At 36.0% G+C, this 17,690-nt stretch overlaps 3 protein-coding genes across 3 annotated transcripts in view; 1 reads left to right on the top strand and 2 right to left on the bottom strand.

Annotated features, from left to right (window-relative positions):
- Positions 1–1,718: 1,718 nt before the first annotated feature.
- LOC107752656 (cysteine protease ATG4B-like) lies at positions 1,719–7,634 on the top strand. Its single transcript, XM_016568687.1, has 11 exons — positions 1,719–1,864; positions 2,784–2,885; positions 2,962–3,033; positions 3,138–3,236; positions 3,312–3,413; positions 3,520–3,592; positions 3,763–3,842; positions 5,252–5,295; positions 6,671–6,727; positions 6,823–6,913; positions 7,044–7,634. The coding sequence occupies exons 1-11, from the start codon at positions 1,765–1,767 to the stop codon at positions 7,115–7,117; spliced, it is 894 nt and encodes a 297-aa protein (XP_016424173.1). The 5' UTR covers positions 1,719–1,764; the 3' UTR covers positions 7,118–7,634.
- Positions 7,635–7,710: 76 nt separating this feature from the next.
- On the bottom strand, positions 7,711–12,819 carry LOC107752655 (serine--pyruvate aminotransferase-like). The gene is made up of 10 exons (XM_016568686.1): positions 12,597–12,819; positions 11,636–11,828; positions 11,477–11,541; positions 11,304–11,404; positions 10,570–10,640; positions 10,411–10,486; positions 10,125–10,274; positions 9,915–10,005; positions 9,464–9,661; positions 7,711–7,891 (listed from the first exon to the last, which is right to left on the bottom strand). The coding sequence occupies exons 1-10, from the start codon at positions 12,753–12,755 to the stop codon at positions 7,781–7,783; spliced, it is 1,215 nt and encodes a 404-aa protein (XP_016424172.1). The 5' UTR covers positions 12,756–12,819; the 3' UTR covers positions 7,711–7,780.
- Positions 12,820–13,137: 318 nt separating this feature from the next.
- Positions 13,138–17,690, bottom strand: part of LOC107752646 (allantoinase, mitochondrial-like) — a 12,800-nt gene continuing 8,247 nt past the window's right edge. The window contains exons 8-11 of the mRNA XM_016568675.1: positions 16,233–16,371; positions 14,409–14,581; positions 14,215–14,247; positions 13,138–14,136 (exon numbers count right to left, since the gene is read on the bottom strand). Coding sequence (XP_016424161.1) covers positions 13,990–14,136; positions 14,215–14,247; positions 14,409–14,581; positions 16,233–16,371 — 492 coding nt within the window. The 3' untranslated portion in view covers positions 13,138–13,989. The remainder of the gene's footprint in view (positions 14,137–14,214; positions 14,248–14,408; positions 14,582–16,232; positions 16,372–17,690) is intronic.

The raw sequence follows: 17,690 nt of genomic DNA, 5'->3' as shown, positions 1-17,690 counted from the left end.
TTTACACATACGAGGAATTTATTTTCGTGACAGAAGCTTCCACAGTGTAACAGAATGACATTGACAGAACAAAAAAATACAGATAATAAAAAATAAAAATAAATAAAAAATAGAACAAGTAAAATAAGGAAAAAATAAAAAATATACAAATCGACAATTGTATGTACAGGTATATAACAATAGACAGTTGTATGTACAGGTATATCTGTGTTCATTAAGATAAATGATAGAGCAAATATTTCGGAATATGATCCAGCATATTTTGTCTGAAATGATTGAGTAACATTGTCAACTTGGCTATCTCTTTATAATACAACTTTCTGCGTAATAATTCCAATTTGCGTCAACTCACTGACACCTAGTGGGTTTAAGTGGAACTACAGGTGCCCTATTGATTTAAAATGGTCTCACAAGACAGACAAACAAAGGCTATGGTGTTGTGGTGAGGCTGATATTATTTACAATAAAGCGATGTATTACTTCATATTGTTTATGATTTAAAAAATATCTATCACGTGATATGTTTCCATTAGACTTTGAATTTAATTCCACTTCTTTATTTCTTATTTATAAATGTTTATCATTGTTATCTGTTATTGTCTGTATATTTTTCAAAGAACATACAATTCAATTAGTCATAAAAATATTTTAAGATATTTGCAGAAAAACCTAAGGGAGGGTTTAATAAACATTACTTTAGCTTTATGTATATGAAACGTCCCAAGAAGAATTATTAATGTGTTTTCAATAAGGCTATATTGGAGCCAGTATTACAGTCCAAAAAGAGGATCATAGTTTCGTCTATTTTAATTAATTTGTAGAATGTATCAAAAATCATCATCGATACCTGCTTCCCAAAGTCTTTAGAATAATTACAATTATAGAATAAATGTGTGAGTTTCAGATTCAAAATTACAAAAAGAACACTGTGGTGAGATGTCTTCTTTAAACTTATTTGGCAATAAAAACTTGTTACTTGCTGATCATAATTTATCACTGGAAGGTACAGAAAACAATATTTTCCATTTCACACGTGATTTTGGATAACAATATATATTGTTTTTGAGCTTTAATGAAAAGTAGCACACACACACACAAAGGGATGACGGCTTCTTGTTCTGCTGCACAGATGATGTGTAATATCGATTTAAATAATCAAGTGACAAACCAGGTGGACTGTTTAGTTAAAGTCTAGAGCACGGCCCAGGATTGAGATTTTCAAATTGCATGTATTAGTAGTTAGTTGACTATACCTGTAGTTTTTACACAACAACAACACGACAGAAATACATGTCCGAACATGTCAGAAATAGCATATTTAGACAGAGCATACACTATCAACGCTGTTTACGCCGTTCCCGACGTTTGATGGTAAATATCTTGGACACGAAACATTTCTAGCCAGTATGCATTTATGTAAGTTATGTACAATATGCATATGCACATTTATGTAGCGCTACATTCCTCTCTGTGTTAATGTGGGATTGCCCTATTACTCTAACTTGTTTACATCCGCTTCCCAGAGAATGTCCCGCCTTTGAAGAAATTCTATAGGTCAAAAAGACCACCAAATTCATTGAAGTGATCTGATTAGCTATCACAGTAATGACGCATCTGACCAAGGCGGAAGTGATTTCCTATTGGTCAGTGCAGAGTAAGGAACACTCAACAAACAATATAGGCTGAATCACTGTCGGGATGGATGCAGGTAAGAAAACCGCAGGAAAACAATTCCTTTACATCTCGGACATCTGTCCAGCTGTCATGAAATTGTTAAAAAGCAAAATTCTTCTATCGTCAACCAAGCACGCGCCTGTTATTGGAGAGGCGGTCTCTACAGTTTGGGAATTTTTCGTTAAATATGGTACATAGAATGTCCCAACTGCTATCTGGACAGTAAAACAGAACAGTCTGCTGTCAGATGACGGATGGACACAGTTTTGTCTTTTAGATGTCACTGCACCAAAATGCTACGGCCACCCGGGAAAACTGTTAGGCTTTATCGGCTGTGCTTTAGACTCTAGTCAGCTTCCTACCTTGAGCATTTTTTGGACATCACAGGAGCGTTCCAGCGCACGAATGATACCGTTCAGCTGTAAATGCTTTAGAGAGGTTGTCGATGTCGTTTGTTATCAAATTCTGCATACTCTGATCATCTGTTTGCCAATAGCATACAGGTTAGGGACTTTTACACACTGTGTCATGTCTTTAACACTTTGGTGCATGATATTAGAAATAAAAATTTTGTGGCCGTTTTAAAAAGAGTGTAACTTTTGGGACATCGTGAAGTTACACATACACCGCGGTATAAAGGCAGTAAAATTGGTGAAAAATAACGTTCAGTTTGTTGATATTAGTTAATGGTTTAGGTATCAACAATAATTTATAAATTACTATTAATCCAGGTTAAGTTTAATTTATGGATATAGTATTAGTCACTATTAATTCGTATTTGTTCATAATAAAGAATTAGCTTATAAATCTTGAAATATTTGAAGTGCATCTGTAAAAACAGAAATTAGCTAAATAAATGCTTTATTTGTTGTATGTTTGTTCATGAAACTATATCTTTAATTGAAAATAATACTGGAATGATTATAAGTAAAAAGTTTAGATAATGATAGATAGATGGCTGAGCCTACTAAAAAAAAAATTTTTTTAAATGAAAAGATGTCCAAAACGATGTCTTTGTTTTTACCTGATCAAAAGCTCTTTTTAATGTTTCTGTTGGTCTGTAAGTTATGGAACTTCCAGTTGGTCATCATTGGCTTTTCTTTCAACAGCTACTCTCACGTACGACTCATTGCGCTTTGGAGAGATCGAAGATTTCCCAGAGACCTCCGAGCCTGTCTGGATTTTGGGAAAGCAGTTCAGCGCTCTAACAGGTAATGAAGTGGGAGACATTGAAGGTTTTGTGCTGTTGTGTTTAGCTCTTGTTTCATGATGTTCTTTGTGTCCCAGAGAAGGATGAGATTCTGGCAGACGTCACCTCACGTTTGTGGTTCACGTACAGAAAGAACTTCCAGCCAATTGGTGAGAGTCAGAGTCCTCAATCCTGATCTTACTGTCCAAGGAATGCATATCAGGATAGTCTGTTTAGTTTTACAGATGGCTTGTTAACGGATGTGATGTTGCAGGTGGCACTGGTCCCACTTCAGACACCGGCTGGGGCTGCATGCTTCGATGTGGACAGATGATTCTTGGGCAGGCCTTGATCTGCAGGCACTTAGGTAGAGGTAAGACTACCTGTGTTACGTGGTTGGTGATTATGGCGTCTGCTGTTGTCTGAGATGGTTGTATTTTTTTATTAGACTGGAGATGGAGTCCAGGTCAGCGGCAGAGAGCAGAATATATCAACATTCTCAATGCCTTCATTGACAAGAAGGACAGCTATTATTCCATCCATCAAATAGGTACTACTCCTCATCTACCTGCTGCCTGAATATTATAGGAATAGTGTTAAAGTTACTCTTTTGATGGGTAAGTGACTGTATTGACATTGCTTGTTGTTTTCTTCAGCTCAAATGGGTGTTGGTGAGGGCAAGTCTATAGGCCAGTGGTATGGTCCAAATACAGTGGCACAGGTACTCAAGTAAGTAGGCTAAGTCAAATGAAATATTAATTATTATTTAAATAATCATCCTTTGTTTTTTAGTAACATTATAACTGGAAAATGATATTAAAGCTCAGGAATCCTGAAATAAACTACTTTTGCTTTACTGTCTTTCCATAAAATCATCTAAACTTTGTGCCCATCTATAGGAAACTAGCAGTTTTTGACTCCTGGAGCCGACTGGCAGTTCATGTAGCTATGGACAATACTGTGGTCATAGAGGAAATCAGTGAGTTCTCTTTCATAGTGTCTCTTAAGTAGGCCTAAATGGAATCTGCAGACATTTGCAAAGCTTTTGCTTTTTCTGCACCAATTTAGAGGGGAATTTGTAGGAATTTTAGGAATGGATTTGAGCTGAATATACTTTACTCTTATTAGTAGGCAAAAGCATGATGAAATTAGCCAGTATATTTAAAGGGATAGTTCAATAAAAAAAAAAATCTGTCATTATTTACTCACCCTCGTGTCATTCCAAACCTGTATGACTTTTTGTTTCATGGAACATAAAAGAAGATATTTTGATAAATGTCTCCATTTTTTTGTCCATAAAATGGAAGTAAATTCAACATTCCTCAAAATGTCTTCTTTTGTATATTGCAGAAATGAAAAAGTTAATTTTAAAATGTTAATTAATCAGTATATATAAGTATTTATCCCCTTTCTTTAGTACTTGGTTGAACCACATTCAGAGATATGACAACTCAGCCTTAGGTCATTTTTTAAATTTTGCACAATGTGATGGAACATTATTAGCTCATTCCTTCTTGCAAAACCACTAAAAGTGAAGCAGTTCATTCTTTCAGATGTACGATGAGATTGAGGTAAAGACTCTGACTAAGCTACTCAAGGGCATCGATTTCTTAAGTTCTCTTTCATAGTGTCTCTTAAGTAGGCCTAAATGGAATCTGCAGACATTTGCAAAGCTTTTGCTTTTTCTGCACCAATTTAGAGGGGAATTTGTAGGAATTTTAGGAATGGATTTGAGCTGAATATACTTTACTCTTATTAGTAGGCAAAAGCATGATGAAATTAGCCAGTATATTTAAAGGGATAGTTCAATAAAAAAAAAAATCTGTCATTATTTACTCACCCTCGTGTCATTCCAAACCTGTATGACTTTTTGTTTCATGGAACATAAAAGAAGATATTTTGATAAATGTCTCCATTTTTTTGTCCATAAAATGGAAGTAAATTCAACATTCCTCAAAATGTCTTCTTTTGTATATTGCAGAAATGAAAAAGTTAATTTTAAAATGTTAATTAATCAGTATATATAAGTATTTATCCCCTTTCTTTAGTACTTGGTTGAACCACATTCAGAGATATGACAACTCAGCCTTAGGTCATTTTTTAAATTTTGCACAATGTGATGGAACATTATTAGCTCATTCCTTCTTGCAAAACCACTAAAAGTGAAGCAGTTCATTCTTTCAGATGTACGATGAGATTGAGGTAAAGACTCTGACTAAGCTACTCAAGGACATCAATTTCTTCATTTTAAGCCACTTCAGTTTTACTCTGGCAGTGTGCTTTGGGTTGTTGTCCTACTGAAATATCCTCAGTTTATAGTTTCTGGCAAAAGGGAGTAAGTTTTTATCCAAAATCTCCAGGTGTTATGAAGCATTCATCAACCCTAAGGAGATTGCCAGCACATCTGTGAGCTTGACCCCTCCATTGCTGCTGTAAGTAGAGCTTAACTCTTTAAACTCTTTGGGTTTTTTGTGGATTTCTGCCTGAAATTGACATATCTAAATCTGATGGCTGCCCTTACCCACATACAGTTAAGTAAATGTTAAATATTGGTGTCATTTTTAAAGGAAACCCTTTTAGAAAATAAAACCAAATGTAATAAATATTGTATGTGTTCAAAATATCAAAATAAACACACAAAAAAACAAAAAATAGGCGCTTTTGTGTTCTTTTTTTCTTTGAATCCTGTATTTGAAAGTGTATAACTCAGGCCTTGTGTAGAAGACACAAATTATTCATTTCAGTATCATTTACATCTACCCAGTATTACTCAACTGATTAACACCTTTTAATCTCATATAACATTTAACATTGTGACCAAAATTTTACACATAATTGTCAGTAATAAATTAAATTCCAGATTTCTTGATTTTTAAGTGAACATAAATAAAACATTGTCACATGACCAGAGCTGTTTAATTACCCTAAAAGATTATGTCTTCGTCATAAAAAATTACAGTACCATTATACAAATTTGATTAGGATTAAAAAAAAAAACTTATTCAGCAAGAATGCATTCAATTGATCAAATGTGACAGTTTATTTATAATGTAACAAAAAAAAATCAAATTCACATAAATTGTGTTCTTTTGTACTTTCTAATTATCAAAGAATCAAGAAAAATGTATCATGGTATCTACAAAAATATTTAGCAGCACAACTGTGATGATAATAAGATATGTTTCTTGAGTACCAAATCATATTAAAATTATTTCTGAAGGCGCTGAAGACTGGAGTAATGGCTGCAGCAAATTCAGTTTTGCTTTTACTGGAATAAATTACACTTTAAAATACATTAAATACAATTTTGTTATTTTAAATTGTAATAATATTTAACACTATTACTGTTTTAGATCAAAGAAATGCAGCCTTGGTGAGCAGAAGAGACTACTTCTTTCAAAAATATTTTAAAAATCATATCGACCCCAAACCTTTGAACGGTAGTGCATGTGCATATAGTACGCATTATTAAGATCACTCTGGATCATCTAGTAAATCATGATCACAATACATGTAAAAATGTGCATGGTCACATCTGTTGGAAAACACAGAGCCCCCTTTACAGTAACCAACTGATTCAGGTTATATAGCTATACATTTTATAGTATTGTTACATAAAGAAAATTATATATTTATTCTTGGATAATCATTCCATTGTCCCCACAGTTGTCTGATTAAAAGTGTAAAACGTGTGCTCGCTTGTCTTGGAAAAATTTGGGATTGAATTGTTCAATACAATTGTTAAAAACAGTAAAAAGTAATTTCCTTTGAGTAACAGTATCAATTATGCCCAATTTTGTCCATCAGGGCTTCTTCTGTCAAACAGAGGATGATTTTGATGACTGGTGTGCACAGATTCGTAAGGTACTTAAGCCATAAATTGCGTTGTAAAATTTTGTATCCTCAGTTTATATTTGTACCTCTGGTTCACTCTTCGCTTTTGTTTTTCCCTTGTACAGGTTTCAAACTGTAGAGGTCTTCCTATGTTTGAATTGGTAGACAGTCAGCCATCTCATTTAATTACCGCAGATGTACTTAATCTCACTCCAGGTAATCTCTTATACTGCTTTTTCATAGACTCAGAATTATAAAAGACCCCCTAAAGAGTTACATTTATAAATACACACCATTATTGCATAATGGTCATTATTCCACCATTATTCAATCAATTTTTCCTCAGACTTTTCGGATTCAGACCGGCTCGAACGCTTCTTTGATTCGGAGGATGAAGAATTTGAAATCCTGTCTTTGTGAAGAACAGTTGCATTTGCCAGACTTTCAAAATTCTGTGGTAGAGCCTCCTCAGAGGAAAGAGAAGAATACCATTGACGTCCAAAGCCACTGTGGCATAGTCACCTGCGTCAAACACACAGCTTTCTTCTTAAACGGTTATGCTGACTGCTCTGTGTCACCCTGAGTGAGCCGAGGTCAGGTGTCATGGTCACAGGCACTCAGGATCATCAGTATGTACGTACTTAGTTGCATTTATGTGCATCCATATTGAGTCTTAACACTACAGATTAATTTAAGTGATATGGTGCCTTTTTTACCCCCCTTAACTTAAAACACTGGTTTGCCATAACTCATTTTATGGTTTTGGTCAGGAGACATGCTAATCAGATTTGATTTAGCATTTACTCTTAACCAATGAAAGTCGGTGAAATTATGGACCTGTATGAAATTGTAAATGACAATGAAGGTTACCATTACCACGGTTAGGCATTTGCAGATTGGGTAGGATGGCTTGTGTAATTATACAAGAATGATTTTGTCTTGATGTTTCAAATCTCTGTACACAAGTTTATTTTATGAATATTTATTTATCAAATCATTAAAAAATTAAAATACAATAACTATGTATTTTCTGTATACCTCCATATAAAAAAAACGTAAAAGCTCTCAGAGCCGGTGATCCATTCACCTCCACAGCTCTCCAACTGGCTGATTCTCGGCTAAACTGATGATGTCTTCACTCAAAAGCTTAATATCGTTGTGCACCTCTTCTATGGTCCTCGCAGCATCAATTACCTAGAAAAAGAAAGCCAAAAGATAGAGATTAAACTAATTTCAAGGTAGTTACATACTCAGACCTGCCAACCTTTGAATTTTTGTTTTGAGTTTTTCAGTTTGGTTCTGATGATTTGGCACAAGAGTTATTTTTAGCTATTTTAAATGCTATTAAAAACAAACAAACTCCACTATACTTTAAGTAAAACTCTAGTACATTGTTGTACACTGTAGAAAAACATGGATTATCACATGTCTACCTTAAATTTATTTTGAGAGAAGTATTATTTCTATAGATTGGCCATTATTTAGTGCTATGAACTGTTTGAACTAGTGCTATGATGTCTGTTTCATTCATACTGGATACTAGAGGGCGCCCCTGCGCAGAAAGTCCACATATGCATCACCGAAGAAATAGAGCTCACGACTCCAGGAAATACCATACACGTGTTTCCTCATCTCAGCGTACGACTCACGGACACACAAACAGAGCCAGTTTGGAGAGGAATTTTTTTTTATAAAAAATACACGGAAAACGCTCTGATTGGTTGAACTCCATCTTTTTCTGTTGCTTGTTTACTGCGCGTGGATAGAGAAGGGTATAACTGCAGCCTGGAGATCTCCAAATGGGGGCGGGAACTCCAAAATGGGGTGGGAGCTCCAAAATAGGGCGTGGCTTCCTCCCATTGACAGACAGGCACATGACACGCATTCGCAATTTTCCCCCTCAATCCACTTCAGTGCAAACTCCGCCCCACAGCTGATTCTAAAGATTTTATTGGTTGTGTCAATCACAGTGTTGATTTCCTACACTATGCTACAAAAATGCTAACCCCTAAACCTACCCCACACCTGACCCTAACCTTAACCAGTGAAATTGACTGCACGGCGGGATTCATGAAATGGAAACATTTATGTTAAAATTGTACATGGTCCCTTTTCAAATAAAGTTTTAATAATAATAATATCATTCCGTAACTCCCCAACCGGACCTCACCGGACAATGGCACCTTTTTAGTTACACCCAGCGTCACCACCCCCGCCTACCCTGCGAATTTCGAGCCCTGGGACGCCCCCGTTGCTTAGAACAAAGCGATAGAGTAAAATCGTTCCCCTGGGCTGCGCTGGGACTGCTCGCGGGTGATTCCCGTTTATATAATTATGCGGAGTTTCAAACTCCAGTCCGAACACCACTGGCCACGAGCTTTGGGCTCTGCTCTCACGGAGAATATGTATTTATATAGCATATTTTATTTTAGATGAACTAGAAACATGTTTAATTTATAAAGTTTTATTTTGAAATGTAAGTCAATAACAATTGGCTGGAGCCAGAGCCAATGGTGAAAGTCTTTGCGTGAGGAGACCCCGCCCCATTTATTTTGGAGTTCACACCCCATTTTGGAGATCTCCGGTCTGCAGTTATATCTACTTGCGTGGACAGGTCACCGGGTTTTTGCGTAGTTTAGAGTGACAAATCGTACCAGTGTACTTTAAGGTCAAAATGCGTACCCGCTACGCAAAATGCGTACAGGTTGGCAGGTCTGCATACTGTAAATTTACAATAATTAGGTTTAAAAAAATAAAATAAATCACCTTCCAGTTGACTGAGGAATCTTGCATGAGCTCTTCAAATCTTTGCTGAACTGTGCGTTGGAAAGCGCTCGTCTCATACCGTTCAATTCCATATTCTCCACGGTTTGCTGCCATACTGGGATTGAGCTGCAAAAATATCACCAGGTCTGGTTTTGGAAGTCCCATATCTGGATTCATGCACCACTCCAGAGAGAAGCCCTGAACATTTACATAGAAAACAACTAAATTAATGTCTCTACAAAAAAAGAAAACAACTAAATTAATGTCTCTACAAAAAAAACAACAACAACTTTTGTTCCTGATTTTCTGATGAATATTAAGTTCAAAATAACGGCATTTAGTACAAAATAATATTTATATTGTTCATTTATAATATTAACCAAAGTCTTTATGATCCTTTATAAATGAATACCATATTTTTTCCCTGTACTGGAGTAACCGTAACACTCACAGGTTTGGCACTAGTGAAGGCCACTCCTGAAAACGCATACCGGTCCACCACTAGACTGATCCCTTGTTCCAACTTCTGTTTCATCAGAGGCCTGAAGAAAGAAAACAGACTGATTGGTTGATCCACTTAATGAATAATAAATTAATGAACCATTCCTATTCATGCACTTTACTGGATTCATGTGAAATAAACTCTTGAATGATAACTTACACCATTTCCCATCGGTTTGCAGAAAACAGCAGGTGAACAGTATGATCCTCCAGATTGCTTTTCTTCTCCAGGTACGAACTGATCAGCTGACCAATTTTAGTGGCTCTGTCTGTATAACAAAAAAAGTCCTCAGTGCAAAAAATACAAACACTGTCATTAAGGCTGTCTCAAAATCCAGTGAGATGCCAAATCACAGCCTTCTTTATATCATTAAGATCCAGGCAAAATTATGTCTCCTATTATTTTCTATTAAGCCTTTTATGTTGTCTAGGTAGACACGGCTCACTCTTTGAAGGAGATTGGTGCAGTTCCTGGAGGTGCGTTCAAAACCTTCTGAGAGCCAGTATACATAATGTCAATACCTAGAGATACAACAAGCACATTTTAAATAACGGACCCCATGCAGGCAGTGACTGTAGCGCCAGAGCATGCAACATGGCGATACCTCGCTCATCCATGCAGATAGGAGTACCTCCCAATGCCGCTACTGAATCAACCAGAAATAAACAGTTGTACCTGAGTGACAGAACAGAATTTACTCAAAACAAAACAAAATAAAAACAAAGTTATATATATATCAAATGTAATGTAATACATAATTATAAATATATAAAATAACACAGAAGCACACACATATACGTATTATAAAAAACTTCTGCTAACTTAATAAATGTAAATAATTTTATTGTTATGTTATTTTAGTATCACTGATATACTATTATTAGTTTTTGTAAATATATTGAATAATATTTTATGTTTTCATTTAAAATTCTTGTTAAAGTTTTAAGTTTTATTAGCTCTGTCTATATAGTTTGTTTTAGTTTTAGATTTATATCAATATATATTTTTTTAATTTATTTTTATTTCAAGTAATTAATTTTTTTATTGTTTTAGTTTTAGTGGACAATAATAATGCTGGTTAGTCTAGATTGAAGGTATTGGGGGAGGGACATTCTCATTCTAGACAGCATTTGATTGGACACAAATCTGTGTTTTCTATTTTCCATCCTCTGTTTTCCCAGAAGAGAAAGACTGTTATACCTGCTAATGGTGGATTTTTAGGAGTACCCTATCTGATGACCACAAAATTAGTAAAAAATAAACTTACAACTTTTAATAAAGAGTCTAAATCTGAAGCATATTGATAAATCAAAGCTCTATTCAGGGGGAAGGTCTCACTTGTGGCAAAGGTCACCTATGCCGTCTATGGGGTGGACCACTCCTGTGGAGGATTCTCCATGTGTGAGGAAGAACACCACTGGCCTGTATTTATCCAATGCCTGTAAAACAAGAAAAGCATGGTTGGTCGTATGTAGTAAATACATAAATGGGTAATGAAACATAATGTGTACCTGCTCAATTTCCTCATTTGTAAAGTACCCACCAGCAGAGGTTACAACTGTGTTCACCTTGGCACCTGTTGAAGAGTGTTCCATATATGAATTAATGATGTTCTGGATCACCTTTATAACTCTTAGTTCCAGGCTTTCAAGTAAAAACAGAATGAGTACCTATCCTCCCAGCTATCTCTGCAGCCCTCTCTCCCCATATGCCATTGACGGCTATGAGGACGCTCTCTCCGGGCTCCAGTGAGTTAAAGATGGCACACTCCATAGCAGCATGACCCGGTCCACTCACAGCCAGAGTCACTCGGTTTCGGGTCTGAAACGCATACTGAATGCCACTTTTGATCTGATTCATAATCTGAAAGTAAAATGAGCAAACAATGAATTAATTGTATTCATAGATATGGATTATGACATGATTATTTATGTAACAAGACTACTGATTTATTTACTTTTCAAAATCTCTTATTGACAAGATACTATACCGTTTATTTTCTTCGACCGGTACAATGTCACTAACCTGATTCAAGTAATTTTACCTGCGTATGTTGCAATTGTTTAGAGGGTTTAAAGTTCACTTAAAAATGAAAATTCTGTCATCATTTACTCACCCCTATGTTATTCCAAACCTGAGACTTACTTTCTTCTGTTGAACACATAATATATTTTGTCAATTTTGCTAACCAAACTGTTTTGGTGACAATTTAATCCCATAATACAAAAAATACACTGGGACATGTCCCAAAATTACTTTTTTATATATATATATACAAAATATCAAAATATTATTATTATTTATTTTTTTATTTTTTTTTACAAAAGAAAAAAATCACCTGGACATGTCCCAAAATTACTTTTTTATATATATATACAAAATATCAAAATATTATTATTATTATTATTATTTTTTTTTTTTACAAAATATTTTTTTTTCCAAAAAAGAGAGAAAGTCAGGTTACAATACAGGTTTTGAGCAATATAAGGGTAAGTAAATTATCATATTTGGGTCAATTATCCCTTTAAGCCTTTATGATTCAACATGGTAAAGCATCATATTGTATAAAAATGGTGACCTAGTCAGTTGTACCTATAGTATGCACCTAATAAACACAATGTACTGTATTACCTCAATGGTTTCTGTGTGCAGGTGGCCCAGCATGGGCTGTGCTCCGGCTGCTGCGATCCGTGCGGGCACATTGGACGGTCCTGGCCCAAGCATAAGTCGCTGGGGGACGGGGAAAGGCTGTAACAGACATTCCGGTGGAAGAACGGACAGAGAGGACATAATGCTGCCGGCACACTGACAGACTGAGGCAATGGTTAACTCATGTAAACTGTGAGCAAACCTTTCACCTGTTGGCCAATCATCTCACTTTGAGACCTGATACACAGTGATTCACAGTGCAGCTGAGCAGTCAGAGCAGCTGTTTAATTAACTAACATTTCACTTTCCGATTTTCTATGCAAACTTATAAATATATATATTTGCAAAATGGAATATGGAATAGGCATTGTTCCAGCATCTTTCAAATGTTGGACATTAGTGTGAGTAACACTTTGACAATGTCTGGTCATAACAATAAGAGTAGACCACAAATATAAGTTTAAGAACATATTTTTTTGAAATTCTTTATTATTAATGTATTTTTTACATGCAAATCATTAAATGAATTCTAAAAATGTTAAGCAAACTTTGAAATTCACTGTTTTGCTTTGAAGTTGGGTTAAACATTAATTACTTCTTTTACTTCTATTATTTCCAGATGAAACCTTTAATTAAAATAGAGCTTGGTCATTGACAACATTGTATGTTAACAGTATTCATTATTAATTAATAAAAAATATTAATTGATTGATTCAAAACGTCCAAAAATTCATCACATTCATATTTTAATGCATAAAGTACTATTCTGTGTCAGCTGTGTATTTTAGGGGTCTAAGAGACCACACAGATATTTTAATTGGCTCAAAAATATGTTTAACATTTATGTACAAATTATATAACAATTTTAACCAAAACATATCAGCTTAATGATATGTTCCAAAATCTCCATGAAAAATTGTGCATGCTCAAAGAGGATATTTTAAAGAATGTTTCGGTTCCCATTGACTTTCACTGAATGGACAAAAAATACAATGGGAACCGAAGTCAATGAGAACTTAATCTGAACCTTCTTCAGAATATCTTCTTTTATCTTCCACAGAAGAAAGTCAGTCATACAGGTTTGAAGTGCTACAAGAAGAAGTAAATTATGACAGAATTTTCTTTTTTGGATGTACTTTTCCATTAAAATTAAAGATTAGGTTAATTCTGAAATGTAGTAGTAATAGTATTTAATGTTTGTTTGCAATGTTTGTGCAAAGTGTTAGCCAATGCATTTTTGAATAAACCACAATACTGCACAATCAATAATCAATTAAAATAAATTGTACTCTAAAATTACATGCCTCACAGTACCATTTTTTACCTAACAGTGATGAGTAAGGTGAGATAATGTAATGTGCTCTATGTGCTTAGTTTACAGTGGGGCCGGCGTCTTGTGCTGGATAAAGAGATGCTTCCCCAGAGGCTGAGAACTGAAAGAGCCATGACTGTAAACCACCTTCCCTCGGACTATAGTGGCCTTCACCTTCCCTCGCAGAGCAAGGCCAAGGTACGGAGTTAACTGAAAAGAAAGAAAAAGTGAAAAAGAAACATAATTTCCCTTCACTAATACATGAATATTGAGTCAAATTTAGCCTACCTTGTTTTTGTGATGTATGTTGTCTTCGTTCACCTAGGAAATTAAATGATAAGCATTCACTTGCAGGCTCCAAAACGTATTCAGTGTGTTTATAAAGGAAGACAGAATTTTAGCAACAAGCATGTTCTATTTGGATATCAGTCATTTAGAGCATCTCAGCTCAACCCCCTTGAGTGAATCCCTCTCTTTCTCACCGTAAACTCTTTTTCTGGATCCCAAATGACTAGGTCTGCATCGTGACCTGGAATGAGACTCCCTTTTTGGTTGTCAAGGCGACAGAGTTGAGCAGGCTCTTTACACAAGAGTCTTACTGCGTCAAAAAATGAAAACCCTCTTTTAGAAGCTGATGTCCAGAACAAAGATAAACCTGTTGGTAAACAGTGAGATGAATGACAATTTTAGAAATGCCATATAAAACGTGTCTTAGGTCTTTGTTTACTCAAAATACATGACAAACACTCTTGCATTTGGTCATTTAACTTACAATACCATGAATTTCTCTACAGATTCATTTGGCCATAAAATTTGAGTCACAATAATAGCCAACAATTCACAGTTTAAAGGGGGTACACCCCCAAAACAAAATCAAGACTTTGTAAAAGAGCATAATAGGACCCCTTTAACTGTACAGTTCAGGGTGGAAAAAGTAAGTGAACTTTTTTTGGCAGCAATAACCTACACAAGGGACCCTATTTTAACGATCTAAGCGCATGGTCTAAAGATCACGGCACAATTGCTCTTTAGGGTGTGTCCGAATCCACTTTTGCTAGTTTAAGGATGGGGAAAATGGTTGGCGCGCCCAGTGTTCTGACGATTTGTGCTACCCGCTCAGAGCGGAAAAACTGAACGCTTCGCTTGCAAGGAAACGGATCTGCTCGTGCGCGTAATTCTGATACATGCAAAGACTATCCATTATGACATGTAGGCATTTTTATATTTATGTACACAATAATAATCTTTTACATTTAAATTTTTAAAAATGTTTGTGCGCTGCTGCGCATCCCTGTGTGTGTAATAAGCAGAGTGTGTGCACCCGCCTATAGGCGCATATAACTAACGCGCTCTTTAAATAACAAAAAAAAATTGCGCCAGACTTTAGACCAGGTTTCAGTTGGTCAAAGGCGCAGTCTATTTCAGTTGCCTCAAAATAGCAACGCTCCAGCAATGCACCTGAACACACCTCATTTTCAGACCAGCACGCCCATGGGCGCACAAATGGGTGCAAATGCATTTGCTATTTAAACAACGTGGTGCAGGACGTGAAAATTTCAACTGCGTCGGGCTGAAACTAGCAAAAAACAGTTGCGCCACCTCATTGCGCCAAGTGTATGATAGGGCCCAATTACTGTAATTACTGATGAGACCTGCACCATTCCTCTTTACAAAAATGTTTCAGTTCAACATTATGTTTGGGAGGCCAAAGAGGTCAGGACCAAAGGCCTATTTTCTTCTGCTGAACCCATTTTGTTGTTGATTTACATCTGATCTTTGGGTCGTTGTCCTGTTGCATCACCCAACTTCTGTTGAGCTTCAACTGAAAGACAAATGGGCTTTCATTCCCATGCAAAATGTCCTGATAAACTTGAGCTTTAGCTTTCCATAATGATAGCTAGCAGTCCAGGCCCTGATTCAGCAAAGTAACTCTAAAACATGATGGTTAGGTTGAGATGTTGATGTTTGTGTGCTGTGTCGTTTTCCTCAGCATTGTAAATCTTTTACAAACAGCTTTGGTTTCATCTGTTGACACAATGTTAATAGTGCTGTGGAACATCCTGGTTTGTGTGTCATTTGTTTTATCAGACTGTGTTTGTCTTTTGTTCAGGTCAAATTTTATGATGTAGATATTTTTTAAGCTGGGTCCAATCTGAGACTCTGTCTTGATCCCTGAACGTCAGTTTTTTTTCTTTTTAGTTAATCATTAGTCTGATTGGTAAACTGTTGGTGGACCACTGTTTGCCTCACAAAGGACTTTGGCCATCATGTGAGGGTATGAGCATATTAGTACAAGGACAGCCTACCAAACTGCAGAGAAGAGATCCCTCCCCACGCCTGTGTGAAATCACCACTGTCTAAACACTTCAGGTCAGGTGTGCATGGTGAATGATCTGACACAACCATATCAATATCACCAGCTTTGAGTGCAGACCATAAGAGCTCCTGACAAAGAAACAGATTATAATTAGAATGCACTGTAATTAAGGGTTGTGGAAGTTCATTGGACAATCAAAAAAATACTTGTTCACCCAAAATGAAAATTCCATTATTATTGTGTTCTAAAGAAAGTCAGTTCTATGACTGACTTTCTTCTGTGGAACATAGAAAGAGAAATTTTGAATTTTTGAACAATTTTGAATGCACTTACAAGTAATGGAGAGCTTTCAAACTTTAAAATTGATACAAAAGCACCATAATCAAAGTATTAAATAAAATAAGTAAATAAAGTCCACATGTCTGTTGTTCTATATTACAATTATTCTAAAGACATATGATAACTTTGTGGGAATTTTGTAGAGAATAAGTGATTTCCGATTTGTGAATAAATCATTCTTTTTGACTCTCTTTTCATAGGCCTTGTTCAGACTGTCAGCAAAAATCTGATTATTTGCATTTCCAGATATTATACTGATGGGTTTTTGAAAGTCTGGACAGCAAAAAAAAACAAAAACACATGCAATTATCTAATCTGATTCAAACCACATATAAAGGTGGGTTTTAATGTGATTTCAATCTGATTTTTACAAAATGTGTCTCATTCTGGAGGCTCTGGCTGCTCAAATCTGATTTTAAATTGTCTTTTGCGTCACTCCTTACATGATACACAATGATAACATCAAAACCGGTGATGAAAATGCCAAAAGTATCCATACTGTATTCGAAAGGAAGTCTCCTCCATCAGCTTTTTCTTGTGCGACAGAGAAGTTCTACATCGCGACTCGACAGGGTGCTTATTTGGAGATCAAGATAATGCACCTCCATTTTTCCAGAATCTGTTTTGAGAACCTCATCAAAAATGTGGGTACGCATGATAACCAAAGCGACATGTCAAATGCAGAATAAAATCTTGCTAATTACTTATAAAGCCCTGAATGGTTTAGCTCCTCTATACTTGAGCAAGCTCATATCGCATTATAGTCCTTCACGTCAGCCGCGATCTCAAAACTCTGGCAATTTGATAATACCTAGAATATCAAAATCAACTGCGGGCAGCAGATTCGTTTCCTATTTAGCGCCCAAACTCTGGAACAATCTACCTATCGTTGTTTGGGAGGCAGACACACTCTGTCAGTTTAAATCTAGATTAAAGACCCATCTCTTTAACCTCCATATCCAGACCAGATGGTGGATCAGCACCTAGAGATGACCTACAGCCCTGAATGTCAGTGGAGATCATGTCAACTAGATGCACCGCAGAGACAGATCCCCTGCGAAGACCTCATCACCTCAACGACCATCGGCACAAGACCACGGGAACCAGA

This window comes from Sinocyclocheilus rhinocerous, unplaced genomic scaffold, assembly GCF_001515625.1.
Source record: "Sinocyclocheilus rhinocerous isolate Xijiao unplaced genomic scaffold, SAMN03320098_v1.1 scaffold1733, whole genome shotgun sequence".
Classification (NCBI taxonomy): Eukaryota; Metazoa; Chordata; class Actinopteri; order Cypriniformes; family Cyprinidae; genus Sinocyclocheilus; species Sinocyclocheilus rhinocerous.
The sequence above is the reverse complement of the archived record's forward strand: the minus strand, read 5'-3'. Positions and strand labels throughout refer to the sequence as shown.

What these genes read in the sequence shown, in the direction of transcription:
- LOC107752656 (XM_016568687.1), top strand. Translation starts at nt 1,765, where the DNA reads ATGAAATTGTTAAAAAGCAAAATTCTTCTATCGTCAACCAAGCACGCG. An exon ending in AAAGAACTTCCAGCCAATTG is followed by an intron (nt 3,034 to 3,137) that starts GTGAGAGTCAGA and finishes GTGATGTTGCAG; the next exon opens with GTGGCACTGGTCCCACTTCA. An exon ending in CTGCAGGCACTTAGGTAGAG is followed by an intron (nt 3,237 to 3,311) that starts GTAAGACTACCT and finishes TTTTTTTATTAG; the next exon opens with ACTGGAGATGGAGTCCAGGT.
- LOC107752655 (XM_016568686.1), bottom strand. Translation starts at nt 12,755, where the DNA reads ATGTCCTCTCTGTCCGTTCTTCCACCGGAATGTCTGTTACAGCCTTTC. An exon ending in CAAATGAGGAAATTGAGCAG is followed by an intron (nt 11,405 to 11,476) that starts GTACACATTATG and finishes CTTGTTTTACAG; the next exon opens with GCATTGGATAAATACAGGCC. An exon ending in ATAGGTGACCTTTGCCACAA is followed by an intron (nt 10,641 to 11,303) that starts GTGAGACCTTCC and finishes TCTGTCACTCAG; the next exon opens with GTACAACTGTTTATTTCTGG.